The 23158-nt window shown below is 42.6% G+C and overlaps 1 protein-coding gene and 1 long non-coding RNA gene across 7 annotated transcripts in view; one reads left to right on the plus strand and one right to left on the minus strand.

The window, feature by feature from the left end:
* The window catches only part of LOC140728613 (uncharacterized), an 82224-nt gene extending 76960 nt beyond the window's left edge, over window positions 1–5264 (minus strand). For both annotated transcript variants that reach the window (XR_012099119.1, XR_012099118.1), the window contains exons 1-2: window positions 5090–5264; window positions 1555–1668 (exon numbers count right to left, since the gene is read on the minus strand). This is a non-coding gene — a long non-coding RNA (uncharacterized lncRNA). The remainder of the gene's footprint in view (window positions 1–1554; window positions 1669–5089) is intronic.
* A 105-nt stretch (window positions 5265–5369) lies between these two features.
* The window catches only part of ccnt2a (cyclin T2a), a 132603-nt gene continuing 114814 nt past the window's right edge, over window positions 5370–23158 (plus strand). For all 5 annotated transcript variants that reach the window (XR_012099116.1, XR_012099117.1, XM_073047610.1 and 2 more), the window contains exons 1-2: window positions 5370–5560; window positions 7797–7878. Coding sequence is in view for 3 of the 5 variants with exons in the window: in XM_073047610.1 (XP_072903711.1) it covers window positions 5406–5560; window positions 7797–7878 (237 nt within the window). In the remaining 2 variants the exon portion in view is untranslated. The remainder of the gene's footprint in view (window positions 5561–7796; window positions 7879–23158) is intronic.

The raw sequence follows: 23158 nt of genomic DNA on the forward strand, positions 1-23158 counted from the left end.
CAGAGTGCCAGATTTTCCATGATGAGGCCACCCTCAGGATGGAGGAGCAATCCCTCATATTCTTTCTAGGTAGCCTCCAACCTGATGGCATGAACATAGAAAGCAGGGAGCTGGCTGCTGGCTGTTGCCGAGACCCAAGTTCTTTGGGCACAGAGCTCAGAAAAAGTGACACAACAGACTCTTAATACCATAAACCAGCGAGTTGTTTTGTTATATCTCCCCTCTCGCTGTGAAATGGGGACACCTCTTTTTCCCTATTAGGGAGAGACAGAGAGCCTGTGGTATGTCGAATTACCGGGTGAATGAGTAGTCTTTGGGGTACTGTAAGTCTGTGAATTTATTGATGCTTTGCTGCACGTTTTGAGTGCTCAGTGGAGGATGCTGATGTTTTTTTGCTGGTGGGGGGTGGGTGGGGGGGGGGGTTGTTGCCTTGCTCCTGCTTGTGTGTGGTAGGGGGAGCTGGGAGTGGCTTTGGGGTTCTAACATTTAACTGTCATTCATTCTTTGGGACACTCCTGTTTTCGTGGATTTGCGAAAGAAAAAAAACTAAGGATGTATATTGTATACAGTACATTTCTCTGACATTAAATGTACCTATTGATAGGAGAGAAGAGTGGACCATAGGAGAAAGAGAAAGAGAGGTACCAGGGGAGGTGATCAGCAGGCGAGGAAAAGAGGCAAGAGGCCAGATTGAGGAATAGAAGAAAAGCGAAGGGGGAGGGGAAAAGGAAAAAAAAAGAAAATAGTATAACCGGAAGGAGAAATCTATGTTCATGCCATCAAGTTGGAGGCTATGTAGGAAGAATATGAGGGATTGCTCCTCCACCCTGAGGGTAGCCTCATCATGATAAAAGAGGAAGCTATGGACCAATACGTCAGACAGGAATGGGAATTGGAATTAAAAGTTGCAGAGAATGATGTGCTGAATATAGACACTCACAGGGTTGTAGGTGAGGACAAGAACTCTACCCCCGTTGACACAGCAGGAAAATGGGGTGAGCACAGGTGTCTGGGAAATGGAGGAGATACAGGTGAAGGCACCATCAATGATGGAGGAAGGGGAAACACATATTGGAAACAAATGTGGCAGAGACAAAGAAATTGAGAAAAGAGAATAAAATTGTTGCAGGAGACAGGGTGGGAAGAGACATGGTCAAGATAGCTTTGGGAATCTTCTTCTTCGGCTGTCCATCGATTTCAATGTTGACTGTGCTGAGAGTTTACTCCAACACGCCTTGCACAGTAATAAGACAGATGGTGTCATGCCCTCACCGTAGTCTCTCTGGGCTTCCAAATCTGATGCTAAGTGGGATACAGGAGTGTGACAGACTTAGCGGATAAGAAAACTGCCCCGCAGTAACAACTAACTAGTCTAGTGATGCCATATGTTGACCAGCACTCTGGTTCCTTCGCATGTCACAAGGTGGCTGCACCACTGACCCTTTTGGATTCATCTGCCACAGACACCATCAGACGCCCTGCTGCCGGCATCCTCGCTGGGTGCAGCCTTTGCCTGAAGAGGCATAACCTACAAAGTAGCAAAGGTATGCTTACCTCCTTGTCTTAGCTAGCCACGTATACCGATGGAACATCACCTTCACGGCTAAGTTAGACCTGCCAGCAAACGAATCTCTGCCGTACTTCGCTGATGTTCGGCCAGTGTCACTCCTATGCCACGGTGAGATGCCAAGGTAGGATATTGTAGGAATCAGTAGGTTTATAAAAGATGTCATTGGACAGGTTGAATCAAGAGACATCTTCAACACTTTACTCATCCAGGCTGCTGTGCCCGCATGCTTCAAATCAACTAACATCGTCCCCTGCACCAACGAACTTTAGAACTAAATGAAGTGCTTTGAATGACTGGTAATGGCACATATCAAAAACTCTATTCATAAACAAGAGAAAACCTGGAGATGCTGGAAATCCAAGCAACTCACACAAAATACTGGAGGAACTCAGCAGGCCAGGCAGCATCTATGGAAAAGAGTACAGTCAATGATTTGGGCCGAGACCTTTCAGCAGAGCTCCATTCCTGTAACATCAAACACTCACCAATATGCTTACCAACAGAAATGGTCTAAGACAAATGTCATAGCATCTGCCATACACTTGGCCCTGACACACCAAAAAAACAAAGACACTTATGTCAGAATGCTGTTTCTGGATTTCAGTTCAGCATTCAACACTATTGTTCCACAGACCTTGGTGAACAAACTCCTATTCCTCGGTCTATGAAAAATCTTGGAAATTCTGGACAATGTTTCTTACCCTCTGCATGTCATCTTGGCTGAACAGAGGAGCACCTTTTCAATAATAGACTGAAACAACTGCGCTGCTCCAATGAGCACTTCATGAGGTTATTCTTACCCTTAGCCATGAGGCTCTATAATCAATCAACCTAAAGCCAGGGAAGTGATGACTCCTCCTCCTGTTAGACTGTTTAAGATAACTTAGTTTTTTATTTATTCTTCTTACTTCTCTTCTAATATTGTATTTCCGTGCACTTGTAATGCTACTGTAACACTGTAATTTCCTTACATGACTGCACAGCTAAACAATGGAGAAATCAGTTTGTAAGTTCGCCAATGACAAAACAGTGATGGGGCTCATCGCTAACAATGAGATGGCCTAGAGATGAGGTGGAAGAGCTCAAGGCTTTTGCCAAGCAAGTAACCTCTTCCTCACTGTCAACAAGATAAAGGAGATGGTTATTGACTTCAGGAAAATGCACACCACTCACATGCCTCTTTACATCGGCAGCATAGCAGTGGAAACTGTGAGCAGTTTCAAACTCTTGGGAGTACACATCGCATACAATCTCTCATGGTCCCAGAACACATCCTACACAATCAGGAAAGTTCAACGAAGCTTCTACTTTCTGAGGAGGCTGAAGCAAGCTGGACTATGTTCATCTCTACTCACAACTTTCTATAGATGGACAGTAAAAAGCATCTGAACATGCTGCATGAATGCATGGTTTGGAAACTGCACTGCTGTGCACAGGAAGGCTCCACAAGTTAGTCAAAACCGCCCAATGCATCACCAGCATCAGATTACCCACTATCAAGGACATATATACAGAAAGATGCCAGAAAAGGGCCAGTAACATCATGAAGGATCCCAACCACCCTGCTCAAGAACTGTTTATCCCACTCCCACCAGGACACCCCCAAACCACCAGACTCAGAAGCAGTTACTTTCCCCAAGCAATAAGGCTGATCAACACCTCCACCTACTAACCCACCCCTCCACATCCCCAACACCACTACTTTATCATTTTCTTGTCAGACTCACCTTATACACAGACACACCAGTGCCAAGCATCACTTTATGGCCATACAATCAATCTATCTATATAATCTATCTTAAGTTTTTATACATATTGTGTTCTTTATCTTATTGTGTCTTTGTGCTGCATCATATCTGGAGTAACAATTATTTTGTTCTCCTTTACACTTGTTTACTGGAAATTACATTAATCCAGTCCTGAAGAAAGGTCTTGGACTGAAATGTTGACTGCTTAATTCATTGCCATAGATGCTGCCTGATCTGCTGAGTTCCTCCAGCATTTTGTGCGTGTTGCTCTGGATTTCCAGCAACAGCAGAATTGCTTGTATTTATATTAAAAATTATTGAACTTGAAGTTACTACAAAAGAAAAATAATAATTGATAAATATTGACAATTAAAACAATACAACACACTATAAACAAGTAAACATATGAATAAAGGTTAGCAAATAAAACAATAACTATTATAGAGTAACATGTTCCTTCTATTGAATACAGAAGATGTTATGTTTAAGTTGTTTAAGATGTTGGTGAGGCTTAATGTGGCGTATTGTGTACAGTTTTGGTCACCAACCTACAGGAAAGATGTAAGCAAGGTTAAAAGAGTGCAGAGAAAAAATTACAAGGATGTTACCAGGTCTGGAGGACCTGAGTTATAAGGAAAGATTGAATAAGTTAGTACTGTATTCTTTAGAACGTAGTGATTGAGAGGAGATTTGACAGAGATTTACAAAATTATGAAGCATAGCAAGAGCCATAACATTAAAGACAGTGAGAGTGGCCGTCGGAGAGCTCAGCACTCGGTAATCGGTTTGCTGATTCTCAAGTCAGGGAACTCAAAATAAAAAAGCAATACCTCAGACTGACTGTAACATCAAAATAGTGACTGTTGAAGGAGTGATATTTGTCTTCCCCTTGTTAGTGAGAGAGAGCGTGTGGATGCTGAAATGTTGAAGTTATTTTTTGAAGGACTGGAGAGCATGGTCTCTCCATGAGGGCTTTACTGTTGCTTGCATGGGGGGTGGGTGGGAATGCTGATGCTTTATGCTAGAATAGTTTGGAGAGAGGGAGAGTTGACGCTGCTTGTGGGTGGGAGGGGGGCAGGGAGCTTTGGGGGTTCATGTCTTTTTTCTGTTATTCATCCTTTGGAGGTTTTTCTATTCTGAGGATGTCTGTGGAGAAAAAGAATTTCAGGTTGTATACTGTATACATTTTCTGATATTAAAAGGAATTAACTGTTGTATAGATAGAGTAAATACTAAGCGGCTTTTTCCACTGAGGTTGGGTGGGACTACAGTAACCAGATGTCATGGGATAAGAGTAAAAAGTGAGTTTAAAGGAAACATGAGGGGTAACTTCTTCATTCAGAGGGTCCTGAGAGTGTGGAATGAACTGCCAGCACAGGTGGTGCATGCAATCTGAATTTTACCCTTTAAAAGAAGTTTGGATAGGTACATGGATAGTAAGGATATGGTCCCAGTGTAGGTCAATGGGAGTGGGCAGTTTATATGGTTGTGGCATGGGCTAGATGGGCCAAAGGGCCTGTTTGTGTGCTGTTCTTCTCTATAACTCCGAAAGTACATTTTTGTGTTAATAGATAAGTAAGGGCGATGTTTGCAGGAAATGGATGTATCTTTTCCTGCAGTGCCTGTTGACTCCCGATGGTACAATATTGCAGCATCAGATTCAAATACACATCACACTTTATACAACGTTATACACTTCCATTTACATTTACACCTATTAAAAAAGAAAGATATTTTAGTTAGATTATTGAATAGGGTATCCTGAGTTTACCTTCTGTTGCAGATGCGTACCTCGCGAAGGGGAATTTGTTTCTTGAATTATCGTAGTCTATTAGATACTTTTATTATTATTTTTTAAATGGAACGCAAAGCTATATCTGAATAAAACACATGATGATCAAATGTTTTCTGTGGACCGACGAGGCCTGAGCACTTTTTGCTTTACACCCCAGACGACAAATCCCAGCATACACTGCAAAGTGACCCTCCTATGATCCGAGACGTGTTACCTCACGTCCGGTGATTGTGCGCTCAGGCGGCCGCATGCGCAGTGTGCCACGCTGGGAATTGGTCTGGGTGTCGGGTAAATGGCAGCTTCAACCGCATCATCAAAATGGTATTTCACCCGGGAGCAGCTGGAGAACACGCCGTCGCGGCGGTGCGGGATAGATACCGACAAGGAGCTGTCGTACCGTCAACAGGCCGCCAACCTGGTCCAGGACATGGGACAGCGGCTGAACGTGTATCCTTGCCATTATTACCTTTGAAGAGTGGCGAGGCGGCGGGCGTGAGGCCTGGCCTGCTTGACATGGCGGCGCCTACTGGGCCCGGCGAACAGAGGGCTGGGGCACTCGGCACAGGCGGCCGAGCGGGCTCACACCGGCCCTCTGGGATGTAGAGCCCACACGGGTTTGAAATCCCTGCCTCTTCGGGGAAAGTGCCTATTTTTCAATGGGAAACCGGGTTGTATTCACCGCGCCTTGTAGTCGGGGTTTGGCGGCGCCTTGTTGCGGTTTCCTGCTGAGAGGAGTCCTTTAGCTCGGCCTTGTTGTGGGTTATTTAATTTTACTTATCCGTGTGGGTAGTTGGGAGGGGAGAGAAGAGGGGTACACGGAGAGGCCGGCAGAGTGGAACTGCAACTGGAATAGGAACAGGTGGTGCAACAAGAGGCACAAAAGACAACATGGCTGCCGGGTCAGACCGATGGAATAATGTTCACGACGCCATGCTTCAGCCGATGAATAAGAGAGAAACCCCTTGCCTCTCGGTTACCTCTTTAGTTAGCAGATGTCTTTGAATGTGTAAAAATGACGATTGGCAAGGTTTTACGCGAAGTTTATTTAAAATAAGTTAATGAATTGTAGGTCAGAGCATCCAGGATGAGTTTTTTTCAAATTATAGCCTACTGTTGATGAAAACTGCTTCTGATGAAATCGATTCTCTCCGTAAATGTTGCATGATCTATGATGCTTTTAAACCATATTCAGTGTTTAATTTGTTTTTCCAGCATACGGAATATTTCATTTTTACGTTCTCTGGCGAGATTGTAATTTTTCTGATGGTGTAGTTGGCGATTTAGGTGGCATAAACTGCACGTATTTCTGTGTATGCTTTATGACAATTTGCTAAAGTTAGAATGTGTGAATTTGCACCAACGTCTGAGACTTCTTTACAGTTATGACACTGGCCTTTTTCGTTGTTTTGATAAATTGGAGGAATGTTTGATTTTCACTTAGGACTTGAAACGCCGCTGCCTGTGTGCCATTTGGTATATATCCGTTGTTTTGCATATGAGTTAATGCAGAAGTAGGCTTGTTGACCTATTATGTGTGTGCTCAGGCTTTTGCTGGAAATATTTCATTTTCTCTTCTGCAACACCTACCCCCTCCATCCACCTCTCTCCATGACTAATAAAAGAAATGGAGATATCGTTCCTTTAATTGTTTAACACGTGAACTGTGATCTCAGCTGACCATCTGGAGATATTTTATGTAATTTGCCAAAGTGATTTGTGGTAAATAGAGGTGTTTGGTTGGCTGTATTTCTTTTTCCTTTTGAAAATATATTTTAAAAATCACTGGTTCAATAATGGAAGAAAAGCTTTATGAGTGACATATTTATTAACAAACTGCATGGTCAGTGCAGATTGTTAATCCTGACATAGTTCCTGATAATTTTGCTGATCACATGTTATGATTTGTGCCAATTTTACTTGCAGCTTCTATCTATAAACGTTTTGTGTCAATTATTTTTAAAGTATTGAAGCTGACTTGTTTTGCAAGATTGGAATACCAGGTTGATTTACCATTTTTGTGAGCTTTTTGCAGCAATAGTAATTCAGCTGCTAAAAATGTAAAGGTGCATTCCTACTGTTATACAGCTACAATTATTTTCTTTAATCAAGCACATGATTAAGCAGCTCCATACAAAGTTGACATCTTTCCAACAACTTTTTAGTTTTTCAAAAATATGTAAAATTATCTGTAATCTCAGTATAGATAAAACCTTAATCTCTAACCCTGCCCTGTTGCTTGGACCCACCAATGCTTGAATTATTTTCTTCAGTCTGTGGGTTTCAATGGGGGACTGTTTTGTAACTAAGTAAATACATGCTAAAATCATACAGGCGGGTCATGATTCATTCCATAAATTATCATAAGAGTACAAGCAGTAATTTGAATTAAAACACAGGTCTTACTAAGTGACCTTGGAGATCTTTGCATTTCAAAGAAATGGATCAAATAAACCTGCTGCATTAGTTAGACCAAGATGTATTTAGTGTTGTAAGTAATCAATTAATATCAGTGATTTGTACTTCAAATTCAACATTTTAGAATTGTTTTCTATTGATTGTGCCCGTTATCTTTAGTTTTCCTTGTTTGAGTACCTTTATTTTTGAATTACATTATCAATTTCATTAAAATTTGAAGCAAATTTTTGTTTTTATTGTAGCACACTTTCCTTGACACACATTATAGCTCTCAATTAACTATCAACACTGCAATTGTTTATATGCACAGATTTTATATGCAACATTCTTTCACAAGGTTTCATAGAAATGTAAGTGTTTTTAATTTTTACTTTTGAACAAATTTTAGTTTTAACCAATTGTGGGCTGAATGTTGAAAGAATTTGTAAAAGTTTGTTTGACCCGCTAGTTTAATTACATATTTAGCTTTTTAGTTAATACTTTGCAGTTTGTAAATGTTAAAATAGTTGTCCTGTTATCTAGCCATGATGTTGAATTATATGATCCTTAAGTTTAGAGGTGTATTTTATTCATCAAATAATTTTATAACTTCATATAGTATGTATTACAAAAATCATCCACGCTGCTAACATGAGGATCTTATTTATCTACAATGAGTTCATTTTAGTGTTAAGTTTTTATAGTTTGGAGTGCATATTATGAATCAACAGATTGAGCTTTTTGGATCTTTGTGCAGTACGCAATTGAGTGAATGCTTTCAGTTACCCAACCTATGCATTGCCAAGTGCACTGGCGCATTAGAAGCTGCTCACATAAAACTTGTCACCAGCAAACATCCATTTATATGTAGTTTTAGATCCCCATTGTCTGATCATTTTACTTGCATTTTTGTTTGGTCTGCAGGTTAATCTTTTATGTCTCTATAGCACTATTTGCTAGTTGCTAAGTATGTATGCTTAACAGAATTTCTTCCATCACATGAGGAAATCTGCAGGTGCTGGAAATTCAAGCAACACACACAAAATGCTGGTGGAACGCAGCAGGCCAGGCAGCATCAATAGAAAGAAGCACTGTCGACGTTTCAGACCGAGACCCTTTGTCAGGTCTAACTGAAAGAAAAGATAGTAAGATATTTGAAAGTAGGAGGAGGAGGGGGATATCCAAAATGATAGAAGACAGGAGGGAGAGGGGTGAAGCTAAGAGCTGGAAAGGTGATTGGCAAAAGGGATACAGAGCTGGAGAAGGGAAAGGATCATGGGACGGGAGGCCTAAGGAGAACGAAAGGGGGAGGGGAGCACCAGAGGGAGATTGAGAACAGGCAAGGAGTGATTGTGAGAGGGGCAGAGAGAGAGGGAAAAAAAGGAGGGTGAAATAAATAAGGGATGGGGTAAGAAGGGGAGGAGGGGCATTAACAGAAATTAGAGAAATCAATGTTCATGCCATAGGTTGGAGGCTACCCAGACAATATAAGGTGTTCCTCCAACCTGAGTGTGGCTTCATCTTGGCAGTAGAGGAGGCCATATATCAGATTGGGAATGGGACATGGAATTAAAATGTGTGGCCACTGGGGGATCCTGCTTTCTCTGGTGGACAGAGCAGTCCTTCCAGGTGAGGCAATACTTCACCTGTGAGTCGGCTGGTGTGGTATACTGCATCCGGTGCGACCTTTTATATATTGGTGAGACCCGACACAGACTGGGAGACCATTTCGCTGAACGCGTATGCTCTGTCTACCAGAGCGTTGATTTCTCTAATTTCCGTTAGTGCTCCTCCTCCCCGTCTTATCCCTTATTTATTTCCCCCCTCTTTTTTTCTCTCTCTCGGCCCCTCTCACAATCACTCCGTGCCTGTTTTCCATCTTGCTCTGGTGCTTCCCTCCCCCTTTCTTTCTCCCTAGGCTTCCCGTCCCATGATCCTTTCCCTTCTCCAGCTCTGTATCCTTTTTGCCCATCAACTTCCCAGCTCTTAGCTTCATCCCACCCACTTCTGTCTTCTATCTTTTAGAATTTCTCCCTCCCCCTCCCACTTCCAACTCACTTACTATCTTTTCTTTCAGTTAGTCCTGACGAAGGGTCTCGGGCCGAAATATCGACTGTGCTTCTTCCTATAGATGCTGCCTGGCCTGCTGTGTTCCACCAGCATTTGTGTGTGCTGCTAGAATTTCTTCCATGCTCTCTTGATATATGTATTAAAGGTTGAGCATGTACAGTTAAGGATTCTAATTAAATGGTCTTTCAAGTAGATTGCCAATTAACAGAAAGGTTAAACAATTCCGTGTAGGCTGAAGTCATTAAAGTACTAGGGATGAGCAACAGCTTCAGGGTTATTTTGTGTGTACTGTAGCCTTTGAAGCACTTTGAAACATTTCAGTGATGGGGGTTTTGCATAGTACAGGTATTTGGAAGAGGAAAACAAGAGGGCAGATCTTGTGTTGCTCTTGATTGTAAGGTCATTGTTTTGTACCTTGTTTCTTTCATCGGCCAAGAACAGCACTTAAGTGGTGCAGCATGGGGGCCATCCTAATTTATCACTTGTCCTTCAATTGAAAGAGACTTGTGCTTGCATTTGGTATATGCTGGAACTGCCTCTGGACTCGAGCTGCTGTACAATATATTACACAAGTTTTGATAACAGCACTGACATCATACTGAACTATTTGGCCTATTACATGAATGTGGTGGTGAAGGAAATGAAAAGCCAAAGGCTAAAGTTGTTGCCGAGCTTATTTGGTTCCATTCTATGCAAGAACAGTAACTTTTTCCTGTAGCTGCCCATTCAACCATTCTAACCAGCTTTTGTAATTTCTATATATTCTGCCAATAAATGGGACAGTGGGTTGAAATTTTCTCCTTTAGATAGTAAAGATTATCTGATTCACTTCCTTCTCTTTCCTGTGTAATAGACTATAGGCCGCGGTGAACAAGACTAATATACCGTGCCTATAAAAAGTATTTATCCTCTTGGAAGTTTTTATGTTTTATTGTTTTCCAACATTGAATTACAGTGGGTTTACTTCAGCTTTTCTGACACTGAAAAACAGAAAAGAATCTTGTGTCAAAGTGAAAACAAATTTCTACAAATCAGTCTAAATTTATTACAAATAATAACACATTAATCATGTAATTACACCTTCTTTCCCCCACCCGCCCCCAGTCAGTATTTAGTAGATGTACTTTAGCAGCAATTACAGCCTTGTTTCAATGCGGATAGGTCCCTAATATCTGGGCACTGCAATTTTTCCTCATTTCTTTACAAAACTGCTCAAGCTCTGTCAGATTCCATGGGGATAGAGAGGGAGCGGCTCTTTTCAAGTCCAGCCACAAATTCTCAAATGGATTGAGGTCTAGACTCTGACTTGGACACTTCAGGACATTAACTTTGTTTTTAAGTCATTCCTGTGTAGCTTTGGCTTGGTTATTGTCTTGCTGAGAAAAGAATCTTCTTCCAAGTGTCAGTTCTCTAGCAGTCTGCATCAGGACTTCCCTGTATTTTGCTGCATTCATCAGACCATATAATGTTCTTCCAGCTGACTTCAGAGTCTCCTACACGCCTTTTGGCAAACTAGCTGAGATTTCATGTGAGGTTTTTTTTTCGACAGTGGCTTTCTCTTTGCCACTCTCCCATAAAACTGCGACTAGTGAAGTGTGCAGGCTCTCCCACCCCAGCCACTGAAGTTAACTCCTCCAGAGTTGTTAATAGGTCTCTTGGTGGCCTCACTTACTAGTCCCCTTGTGCGGTCACTCAGTTTTTGAAGATAGGCTGCTCTAGGCAGATTTACAGTTGTGCCATATTCTTTCTATTTCTTGATGATTGACTTGACTGTACTCCAAGAGATATTCAGTGACTTGGAAATTTTCTTTTATCCATCTCCTGACTTGTGCTTTTCAATGATCTTTTTGTGGAGTTTGCTTAGAGTGTTCTTTTGTCTTCATGGAGTAGTTTTTGCCAGGATACTGACTTGCCAGCCGTTGGACCTTCCAGATGTCGATCTGTCCCTCTACCAGAGGCTTTTAGGTTCAGACCCAGGGAATAACTGTCTCCTTTAAAAGTACATACTGTTTATTAGCAAGCTTGCATTCTCAGTTGGCAACACAGTCTCTGCTCACTGAGCTTGAGAAAATCTGCAACCAATTGAGCCCAGAATACTGTTTGGAGCTATTGATATATATTGTTGTCACATAAAGATAAGGGTAGACTGAGAAGCTTCTCATGGAGCAAACGCTTTTTGTTTATACATTATTCTCACAGAATGACTTGTCAAGCTGCCAATAAGTCAGTTAAGTGCTAGCCCTTTTAATTCTGCATATAACCATATAACAATCACAGCACGGAAACAGGCCATTCCGGCCCTCCTAGTCCGTGCCGAACTCTTAATCTCACCTAGTCCCACCTACCCGCACTCAGCCCATAACCCTCCACTCCTTTCCTGTCCATATACCTATCCAATTTTACCTTAAATGACTCAACTGAACTGGCCTCTACTACTTCTACATATAATTCCTCATTCCCTCCTTTTGTCATTCCATAACAACTAGGGTTATCAATGTCAGGATTGTACATCTTAATTTTCATATTCATGTAAGGGTGGATAGTAACCCTTGGATAGGCTGAATGGCTTTCTGCATCATCAGAGTCTCTATCCTCATCTTTCACACCTCAGTCTCTCTGAGGTCCTCTTTCTTCTAGGGGTGCTCTTTGTATAAATATACCTGTGAGTGTAGGGCAGAAGCAGCATCCATCCAATTTCTGCTTTCTTGTTGGGGTGTCCCATTGGATGGTTGTATCTCCTGGGAGCCACAAGTAGGCCCTTCCCCTGCAAACCCATTGAATTCCGTTCATGGGGCGCGGTGGTTTGGCTGTTCTATAAATGGCACAGGTGCTATTGCCCAGAAAGTAAGTCCCCTTACCTTTGAAATTACAGTAGCAGATAGTATTCGCTGGTTGGTCAGATCTAACATCGATGAGGGACATGATGTCTGACCTCCCCACATGATGGCTTTTTCCAGGGGTGGGACAAATGTACCAACCAATGCAGTGGCACCCACAGTCTCCAATCGCATCATTGGTGCAATTTTGGGCCTCATTAGTCTTAGAAAAGGCCCAGACCATTGTTCACTGCTGTTCAGCAGAATGACTTATTAGGGGAACCCCTATTTTCCCATGGGGAGGAATCGCTGCACACACCCAGCAGGCAGGTGATTTAGTTTTCCAGCATAACTATAGCAAAGTGATAGTAAGGTGTTGGCCTGGTTACTACAAGACAAGTGCTTAAGATTACAAGTATAGACAGTAATAGCTTAGTCATGTTTGCACACGTTTGATGTGTGCTAGATATGTCCATTTTAGAAGTCCTTATAGTTTGACTGCCATCAGAGTAGTCAATAACACTTGGTAGGGTCCTTTCCGGTGAGACTCAAGCTTCTTTATAAGATAGTTCTTTACGAAAAAGGAAGTCTCCTGGACGAACTCTATGTTCACTTTCCAGTTCCTGTCCTTCCCAGTGGGCCTCCTTCACCTGCGAATGCAAGACCTGGAGAGATTTGGTTAGTGCCAGGATATACCCTATAATTTCGTTCGACATTTGATTCATGTCCATCTCAGGTAATTTTGGGGTTGGCAAGGCAGCTTTCCAGGGGGGCACTTAATGGTCTGCCATATACTGTTTCAGCTGCCGACATACCCATCTTTGATCTGATAATGAGTGCTCATCTGGAACAAGACAATCGGTAGCACTTTGAGCCAGTTTTGACCAGTTTCTTGTCCTAATTTAGCCGATTTGTTTTTCAGCATCCAATTAACCCTTTCAATCAGGCCAGCAGTCTGTGGGAGCAATGGAATGTCTGTTTAATCCCAGAGCCTGGCATAGTTGGCTACATTTTGGCTCACCCAAAATACTATAAGGCACTCGTGAGACCACACTTGGGAGTATTGTGTGCAGTTTTGCTTATTTTAGAAAAGATATACTGACATTGGAGAGGATTCAAAGAAGATTCGCGAGAATGATTCCAGGAATGAAAAGGTTAATGAATGAGGAACGTCTGGCAATTCTTCGGCTGTATTCCTTGGAGTTCAGGCGAACAGGGAGTTTCTCATAGAAACGCTCTGTTAAAATTGTTAAAAGGCCTGAACAGATGAGAAATGGCTAAGTTATCTCCCATGGTCAGGAAGTATAGGACAAGAGGGCAGGACTTCAGGGTTGAAGGATGTCTATTTAGAACAAAGATCCCGAGAAATTACTTTAGTCAAAGAATGGTAAATCTGTGGAATTTGTTGCCACAAATGGCTATGGAGGCCAAGTCATTGGGTGTATTTAAGGCAGAGATAGATAGGTTCTTGATTAGCCAGGGCATCAAAGGGGTATGGGGAGAAGACGGGAGTGGGGATGACTGGAAGAATTGGATATTTGTGGTGGGATATGCTTCAATCCATCTACTAAAAACATCAAGAATTATAAGACAATACTTATAACTGTGCACACACGGTAATTCGATAAAATCGAGTTGTAGTTGGCAGAAAGGGTATCTTGGTAACGGTGTATATCCCTTTGGGCATAGGGTGCCTTTTCCTGGATTATGTTCTTGGCATATCAGAAATAGTCTAGCAACATTCTCTGCTACTTTCTCTAGATCTGGGCTCCGTCATGATTCCAAACATTGCCTTACCATTCCCTCCTTGCCAAGGTGAGTATTGGTATGTACAAAATCTACAGTATAGCCCAGTGTAGTCTCAGGTACGCAGACCTAACGGGCAGGAGTAAGCCAGAGGTCCTCAGTCGGTGAGTAAAAACATCCAGCCGATTCCCATGTGGCGTTCTCTTTTTCAGAGGCATTACTGCACAAAACACGCACATTCTCAATTCCAGGCATACCCCTTTGATTCAGAAACAGGGGATTCCGGTGATTCGCCATTTGGAGAGCACTCAGCTGTGTTGTTTCCATGGTCAATCTCAGTAGTACCCTTAATGTGTGCAGAGCTTTTAATAATGGCCAACTGTGAAGGAAGACAGATGGTGGACAAGAGGTTGTTGATGTAAGTTTTATTAGTGATGGGCATACCACAGGAGGTGATATAACCCCTAGCTTTCCAAAGTTAGCAGAAGTCATGAGCAGTTCCAAAGACATCAAGAGTGTAAAATATTGGCCGATTTCCTAGTGGCTAGGATGCATGCTGTAGTAGAGTGTAAAGAGTTCAGCTTGCTGCGCCGACTGAGGAGAAAGAAAAGAAGCGGACTCCACAGTTTTATGTTGGAAACAACAGTATATTTTGCACGGCGCTGTCCTTCGCTGTCTATAAAGGACATAGAAGATAAAGTCCGGGTTAGTGAGGGGGACGTCAGTCATGTCAGGTCGGACTTCTGTCAATTGATGATTTATTGTTGCACAATCTTGGGACAATGAATCTAGACACTCAACTGGGCATTCTAAAAGGGTGGCTGTGCTCACAGTAGGACAGGGGGAAAAAATGGAGATGGGGGTTCTGTAGGAGAAGGACCTTGTATCTAATGTGGCAGACCTGCATAAGGTCTTGAATTTGGCAGATGCTCAGGGTGATTACATCATGAGAGGTGAGTATGCCCACTGGCTGGTGCAAGGTAACGTTACTTGTGGCCAGAACCATATCATATACTGCAGGGAGGTAAGCCAGAAGCTACCAGATTGAGTTTCTTGCAGAAGCAGGCAACAGGTTGTTGTCGATCCCCATGGATCTGTGAAAGGACAGCGGTTGCACACCCCATCCTTGATTGTCACACAGAGTGCAAAACTGTGATTCGTACAGGGGCTGACCCAGGAAAGGGTGCGATATCAGGGCTTGCTTGAGGGAAGCAAAATCCTGTTGGGCCTGCTCTGAGAGTTGAAAGGGAGTCTTGCATTTGGGAGAGGGATTTGGTGAGCAGGGCAACATTGGGAATCCAAGTGCGGCAGAAATTGACAAGGCCCGGGAATTTGCGCATCTAAGTTGGTGTAGTGGGGGATGTGTATTAACAATGGGGTTATGTATCCTGAGGTGAGGGATCTGTCAGAAGCAGAGATGACCATACCCAGGAACTTCACCCAGGTCTAAGCGACGTGGACTTTGGAGGGAGGAACAATGTAGCCACAGTGATGACTACATCAAATTCAGAGCTATAGTATCATAGAAAACCTACAGCACAGTACAGGCCTTTTGGCCCACAAAACTATGCTGAAAATTACCTAGGGTTACCCATAGTTCTCTTTTTTAAGCTCAATGTACCTATCCAGGAGTCTCTTGAAAGACCCTATCGTATTCACCTGCGCCACCATCGCCAGCAGCCCATTCCATGCACTCACCATCCTTTGCGTTTTTAAAAAAAAACTTACCCCTGACATCTCTGTACCTAAATATAGAGCAGTGCATCATGGTTACAGGCCCTTTGGCCCATATCCTTCTGACATGCTTCCTCGCTGGAGCTGGCTATCAGAAGGTCATCAATATATTGGACTATCAACGAGCCCTCGGGGTGTGAAAGTGGTCAGTTGAAACATTGCTGAGAAAATTGTGGGAGAGTGAATGAAGCCCTGGGGTAGACAGGTCCATGTATTTTGCTGGCCTTTATAGGTAAAGGCAAAGGGGTATTGGCATGGAGAAAAAATGTTTTGCAAATCCACATGGGACAAGACTGAGGCATCAGATGGAACACAACTCAGTATGGTGTCTGGGTTGGGCACTACAGCATGCATAGGTGCAACCACTTCATTAATGGCTCTGAGATCTTGGACTAGGTGATATTATGAACGTACAAGCTTCAGCACTGGGAAAATGGGTGTATTGCAGGGCGGGTTGCATGGGACTAGGATCCCCTGTAGTAAGAAACAACAGCTCAATACCAGGCTCGGCCTCGGGTTTGAGCCGATATGTGGAATAGTGAGTAACTTTACCCTTTCCCTAATGGCAATATGGTCAAGGTCATTGTTAACCCTTCCCACCTCTGTTTTACTAGAGGCCCATAGTTTGGGTTCCACGTTGCTCTTTGGAATAGTGGACCGATGGCGAGCAAGTATGCCAGTCAAGGTATATGGTTCAAGGTAGTAATGGATGATTCCTTCAGAAAAACCTTGGATGGTAAAGCACTGAGGGTTAGCCTGGTCCACAGGGATGCGGGCTAGAAAACCCAGATCCTTTGGTTTGTGACCACGTGCAACAGTAAGGGTGATATGTGGAAAAATGAGGTGGGACTGTTTCCACAACATAGGGTCTATTGCTACCAAAAGAGCAGTTCCTGCAATCCCCTGAATCTCTCCATCATTGACACAGAGTAAGTCTGCAGTAGAGAGGAGTAGAAGGATTCTAACTCTGAATGATTAGAGGAAGAATCGTAAGCCAAGGTAACATGAGAGTCTCGAGGGACAGGAGATGTGATTACTGAGGGATCTAGGTCGAGTACCCACCTTTGTGGGATGGCAAAGTTAGGACACTGTTGCATTGTGACTGGGTCAAAGACTGATATGCCCTCATTAGTGCATTCGATCTGCAACCCTCGACCACTTCACCCCACAGACAGCGAACTTGGTCTTATCAGAAAAGGATAGGCAGAGTTGTCTGGCAAGTGACTGTTGTATGGAGGAGAAAGTTGCCCCAGTGTCGTCTGTAGACTGTAAAGGGTATCTGCTGACATGAGGGTGAAGAGGGGTTCATCAGCTGGATTGGTGGTGAGGATGGCATCTCAAGGGCAGACTCATGCAAAAGGGTTATGAGTGGAAAAGGGGGGCTTGGCGAGGCCCAGACCAAGGTGTGTGTCTCTGGCCCTGCTGGCCATCGGGGTGAGGATGAGGAGGTGGCGTGAATGGGGCATTAGGAGGTTGGGTGGGTCTCTGTCTGACTCCTGGCGGAATACGCAAAATGGGTTTCCTTTGTTGCATGTACTCTGTCGGCAGGGGTGGTGATTTTCAGAACTATCCCAGTTCGATTAAGTTGTGCTTGAGTGGATTCTGACCAGTTCATATTGTTGACTTTAACCTTGTCAGTCACCTTGCTGGGCAGGGCTTGGAGGAGGAGAGCACAGTACTGTGGGGACTGGTTCCCTGCTGCGTACAGTGGTTCTCCCAATCGTGCAGAATAGAATTAATGCGATCTAAGAAATAATCGGGGTTCTCACCTTTTCTGGGTTTATACTCTGACCTTAGTTATATCTATGGAGGGGGCCAGAATGTGGGACAAGGCATCCAATATATTTCAATCATCCACAGTTTGGTTTGCCTGGACACGATTAACTGGTCACAGTTGCCAAGTCTGAGCTGAGTGGTGAATTATGTCTGATCAGTCAGAGTAAAGGCAGCCATGGCCAGAGGAAACAAATCTCAGGAGTTAGCGGAATAAATAGGACAGTTCTTAAATAATTACAGAATCCTTGGGGGGGGGGGGTCAACGTTTTTTGTTGGGGGGGGCATTCAGTGTACCACAGAGTTCGGAAGGGGTCCAGGGCTTATGGATTTGCATAGTAGGTGCTTGTCCCACCACTCAGGCTTGTGGGTTAGGAATGGTCCTCATGGGCAATTGATACTGAGTCTGTATCGGTCCTGGTAAAACCAATGGCCCTTGTTCAGGGGTCCAGTCAGGGAAAGGTCCAGTCTGACTGCGCATGCAGGCAGGAACGGGCATTGGGCTTCCCAACTGTTCTAGAGGAGCTACATTGGTCGGTGGCGATGCAGTGACAGTTGAGTTGGCGACTGAGGCACCAGGTCGAGAACCATGTGGGAGTGGGGAACCTGACGCTGGTAAAACAGGTGCCAATGCAGTTGTGGGTAGTACGGCGGGATACTTTGGTTGCCTTACCATTCCCAATCATATCATTTGGGGAATCAGTCAGTATGTCTGGATAGAGGCAGGGTACCCCAGAATTACTTTTATTTTCCATTTCCCTTTTCCCTTTATTCGATCTTCCGTGGCCAGTGTGTTTCGTCTCTGATACAATTTCTTTCTCCGTCTCCTTTGTCTGTCCCTTATCCCATTCTTCACAAATCGCTCCCAACTCTTTACAGCTTCTAGGATTGCCTCTTCTTTCATGTACAGTTGGCCCTCTTTATCTGCGAGTTCCCGCATGCACAAATTCAACCAACCGTGAATTGAGAAAACCCGGAAGTGCTCTTCCAGCGCTCGTTGCTGGAGCATTGTTTGCCTCGCATCTCATTTGTTCGCTACTTTGTTCATGTGAAAAAAATGGCTCCTAAAAAGCAATTATGTGGCTAAAGCAATTCCTCAAAGGCTATGGGGGGCGTAAAGTGCTATCTCTCGCTGAGAAAGTAGAAATATTAGATCTTTTGAAAAGTGGCATGTCGCTTTCCGAAGTGGACTGTAAGGTCGGTAAGAACGAATCGAGCATTCGCATAATAATGCAGAAAGAAGCTGAAATTTGTGGAAGTGTTAGTGCTGTCCCTACAATGGTAAAAATGGTGTCTCTGGTTCATGATAAAGTGCTTGCGAAGACTGAGAAAGCATTAAGTGTGTGGCTAGAGAACTCGAAGATCTATTGAAATCCTCTACAGAAGATGATGAAGAGCCATCAATTTGGACACTTGAAAAAATTTGCAGCAGTTTTTCAGCAGGCTCAAGTGTTGAAGGATATGATCCTCAACTGTGAAGCCTCCATGACACCCGATGGGTAACAACATGCCTGCAATCACTGCAAGATTTTTTTGATGATGCAAAGAAAAAGAAGAGACAGCTTCCTATAACAATGTTTCTAACTAAAGCAAATGCAATTCTAAAATCTCGACATTCAATGCTTGGAAGATCCTCAGCCCTCAACCTCCACAGTTCCTGACTTTAGTATTATTGAGCCTCCTCCAAAGTATCTTTATTCCCTAAATAAGACAGTGTAACAACTACTGTACAGGTATTACAAGTTTTAATCGTCGTTTGATCATTGTTCGCCTCACATCTCGTTCGTTCGCTGCTTGTTTTGTGAGCAAGAAGAATGTGTACAGTTTTTCTTGTCAATATTCCCTAAGCATTAGAATATAACAACGATTTACATAGTATTAGGTATTATAAGTAATCTAGAGATGATTTAAAGTATACGGGAGGATGTGCATAGATTATATGCAAATACTATGCCATTTTATATAAGGGACTTGAGCATCCACGTTTTTTGACGTCCCAGAACCAATCCCTCGTGGATAAGGAGGGCGACTGTACATCTATCCCTCTTTGCTTAGTGTTATCAGTCCAACAATTTAATTTGTCTGTCTTTTATTTCTGCCTCTTGTCACCATAGGCCAATTGGGCAACCATACTATTTACCTGCCTTCCCTTTCCAAATTCCCTGTTCCGCCTGCCATATTAGATTTATATCAAATGTCAATTGCCTTTTCCGAAACGTTTAGACAATTGGAACGACATTCATCTCAGTTTCTTTTCATTGTCTGGATATTTCTCTATTCTGTAATGAATTACTTTCCCACCCCGCCCCCCCCCCCCCCCCCCGCAAGTCTGAGTGGGCACCCACCATATTCTAAGGAGGCTCAATCCGTTTGATTTTCTCTGCTAAAATTAGGTAACAAAGTCGTCAGCAGAGAGGAAACAAGGTTAAAGCTTTCCTTGTGGGTCCGTTCATCTCTGATTGACCTCAGCCATCTGTCCGTCCACTTACTCATTTTGGCGAGCGGTCTACCATATATTGGGACCCTGCTCACAGCACCAAGATGTCGATCTGCCTCTCTACCAGAGGCTTTTAGGTTCAGACCTAGGTAGTAGCTATCAAACACAGTTTACTTAAAAGTACATACTGTTTATTAGCAAACTTGCATTCTCAGTTGGTAACACAGTCACTGCTCACCAAGCTTGAGAAGATCTGCAGCCAAGTGAGCCCAGAATACTGTTTGGAGCTGTTGTTCTATATGTTCTTATCACATATAGAAGAGTAGACTGAGAAGCTTTTCATGGAACATAGAATAATGTTCATACATTATTCTCACAGAACAACTTGCCAAGCTGCCAATAAGTCAGTTAGGTTCTAGCCCTTTTAATTCTGCATGTAATTCCTCACAGGTACAGGTGTATTTTTTACCACAACCAGTTGAAACACGGTGATCTCCATTTAACTAATTATGTGATTTCTGAAACTAGTGATGATTTTGTGTGTCATATTAAAGGGGGTGAATACTTGTGCAATCAGTTATTTTGTTTTAATTTTGTAATTTAGGTCATTTTGTAGAGATCTGTTTTCATTTTGACACACGAGGTTTTTTCCTGTCAATCAAGGTAAAATAAAAGCCAATTTACATCCAATGTTGTAAAACAATAAAACATGAAAACTTCTCAGAGGGGTGAATACTTTTTTCAGCACTGTAGCCCTTCAAATCCCATCCTTGGTCATCAAATAACATCTACCTCTGTCTAATTTTGAGGGTTAGCATTTCAAATGCTATAGCCCTCAAAATGTTTCTTGTCTTCAATGGCTGAGTTCTGATGCTTAATTCACAAAATCTTCCACAAGAGGAATCTTTCTCGCTCATTCAGCCAGTCAAGATTGCTCACAAACTTGTATTTTAAAGTAAGCCCTTCTGTAAACCAGTTGGGGTCTCTCAACCCTTAAATGGCTGAAGTGTAACTTCTCTTTACATTCAGTTTCCCAAATGATGCTTTATTAGCTACCCTAACTACTTGCTCTATATTCATACTTGCAATCTTGCAATTCATGATTGCTCTGCCTATTGGAATTCTGCAATTTCTCACATTCAGGTAATATGCTTTTTCTTGCCATGAACAACTTGCCAAAATTTCTACCTCCTCTACTTAAATATATCTTTTGTTCCATTCTATGGTGTTGTCACTGATGATGTGAATTTTTTACTTCTGGCATTGCCTGCTATATCTCAGTCTGCAGACTGTTTCAGTATATTTTGAACATTAGCAGCACTTTGTCTAAAGCAAGTTTTTTTAAAACTAATTTTTGACTTTTGGGTGTAAGATTATGCAATGTTTGCAGATCCATTCTGGAATTGTCTTTATTTTCCTGTGTATGAATTGGCACACCGGACCTTCAAATTGTGTGCTTTAGTAAACATGTCAAGTGGGTTTGATAGATTTGCTGACAGGAAACTTCAGATCAGATTGACTCCCTTTGATTCTTTTTGGGGCTGACATTCAACTAATGTTGAAGGTTAATCCACATTGTCATTTGTGTGATCTTAGTTCATCACTGGCTCAGTTGGTAGGAATTCCATGAGTAATTGTTACCCATGCATGGCTTGGCAAGTTGGGCTGAAGGGTCTCTTTTTCATGTATTACTCTAAATCTACTGAGTTGTCCAAAGTTACAGGCTCTGCACATTCTGTCTAGTAAAATAACACAGGTTCCAAAGAAGTCTGCCACAAAAGAAATTCCATGGTTACATTTGTGTAATACACTTCAGATTCAGATTATTGTCATTTAGAAACCACAAATGCAATGCAGTTAAAAAATGAGACAACGTTCCTCCAGAATGATATCACAAAAGCATATGTCAAAACAGACTACACCAGAAAATCCACATAACATTTGGCAATCCCCAATCCAGAGTCCAGAGAGGCTGCTGCGTATTAATGTTGCGCTACAGTCTTAGTGCATTCCCCGGAAAGGAGCTCCAAATCCACCAGGCAAACAAGACCAAAAACTAAAGCTACAAGACCTGCACAAAACCACATAGTTACAACAGTGAAAACAATAGCATAATTGATTAAAAAAAAGACCATGGGCACAGTAAAAGTCAGCATAGTTTGAGGACACCTGCATACTGTGGGCCTGACAAACCATCCTGAGTCCCTTTGTCTACTGAAGAAATGTCATTTCACTCTTCAGGAACTTTGCTGTATTGTATCTTCAGCTTGTTTAAAGGTATTATGGCGGTGCAAGCCTGTTACTTTTCCTGAGAGTTGCAAAACCTGCAGAATTGGAGTAAAAAAGGAGTCTTACAAGTGAGATTTTAGCACTTGAGGTCCTCCCGTTTAGTTTTGAAATCCCCTTGAAGTTTTTTGGGATACTTGCATTGATATTTTCTTCACTGGGTTTGATAATTGTCTTTCATTATACTGGTGAGACATTAAATAATTGTAGCAACTAATCAATCTGAAAGTGGTTGGTCCTAGTGCAGTTTTGAGATGGATTCATTGAGCAGACTGGTTGTATACCCCCTCGTACCAGAATGAGCTGTTGTTTAATAAGGAGCAGAAATGCATCCTGGACCACATTGCTCTTGACAGAAATGAGGTATACCAACAACATTTGTTCCTGACTTTTGTCTCTACCATGAAGAATTGGCCTTTGTGTCACAACTTCGGTCCTTTCTGCTCAACAGCTTGCAATCATGCAGAATGTCACGTGGATTTCTGAGGAAGCAAAGTTCGGATGTACCAACAGGAGGCAGCTCCGGTCTTTGACAGGTGGGGTTATCCACTGAGGGAAATTGCATTTCAGATTAGTGTCTAATTGCAGGCATGGACAGTGCAGGCAGAGAATTTTGCTGATGAACTTCATTTGCTTATCTTGCATTCAAGGTAACATTTGGTAAGTTAGAAAGAAATTATTGTCAACTCATATCTTTGAGTGTGGCTGGCTGCCATTTTGATTGTTCCTGTTTGCGTGCGTACAAAATTCGTGATTTAGTAGCTATATTTGCTAGTCTTTGATTGGCGT

The sequence above is a fragment of the Hemitrygon akajei genome, chromosome 5 (genome assembly GCF_048418815.1).
Source record: "Hemitrygon akajei chromosome 5, sHemAka1.3, whole genome shotgun sequence".
In the NCBI taxonomy this organism is placed as follows: domain Eukaryota; kingdom Metazoa; phylum Chordata; class Chondrichthyes; order Myliobatiformes; family Dasyatidae; genus Hemitrygon; species Hemitrygon akajei.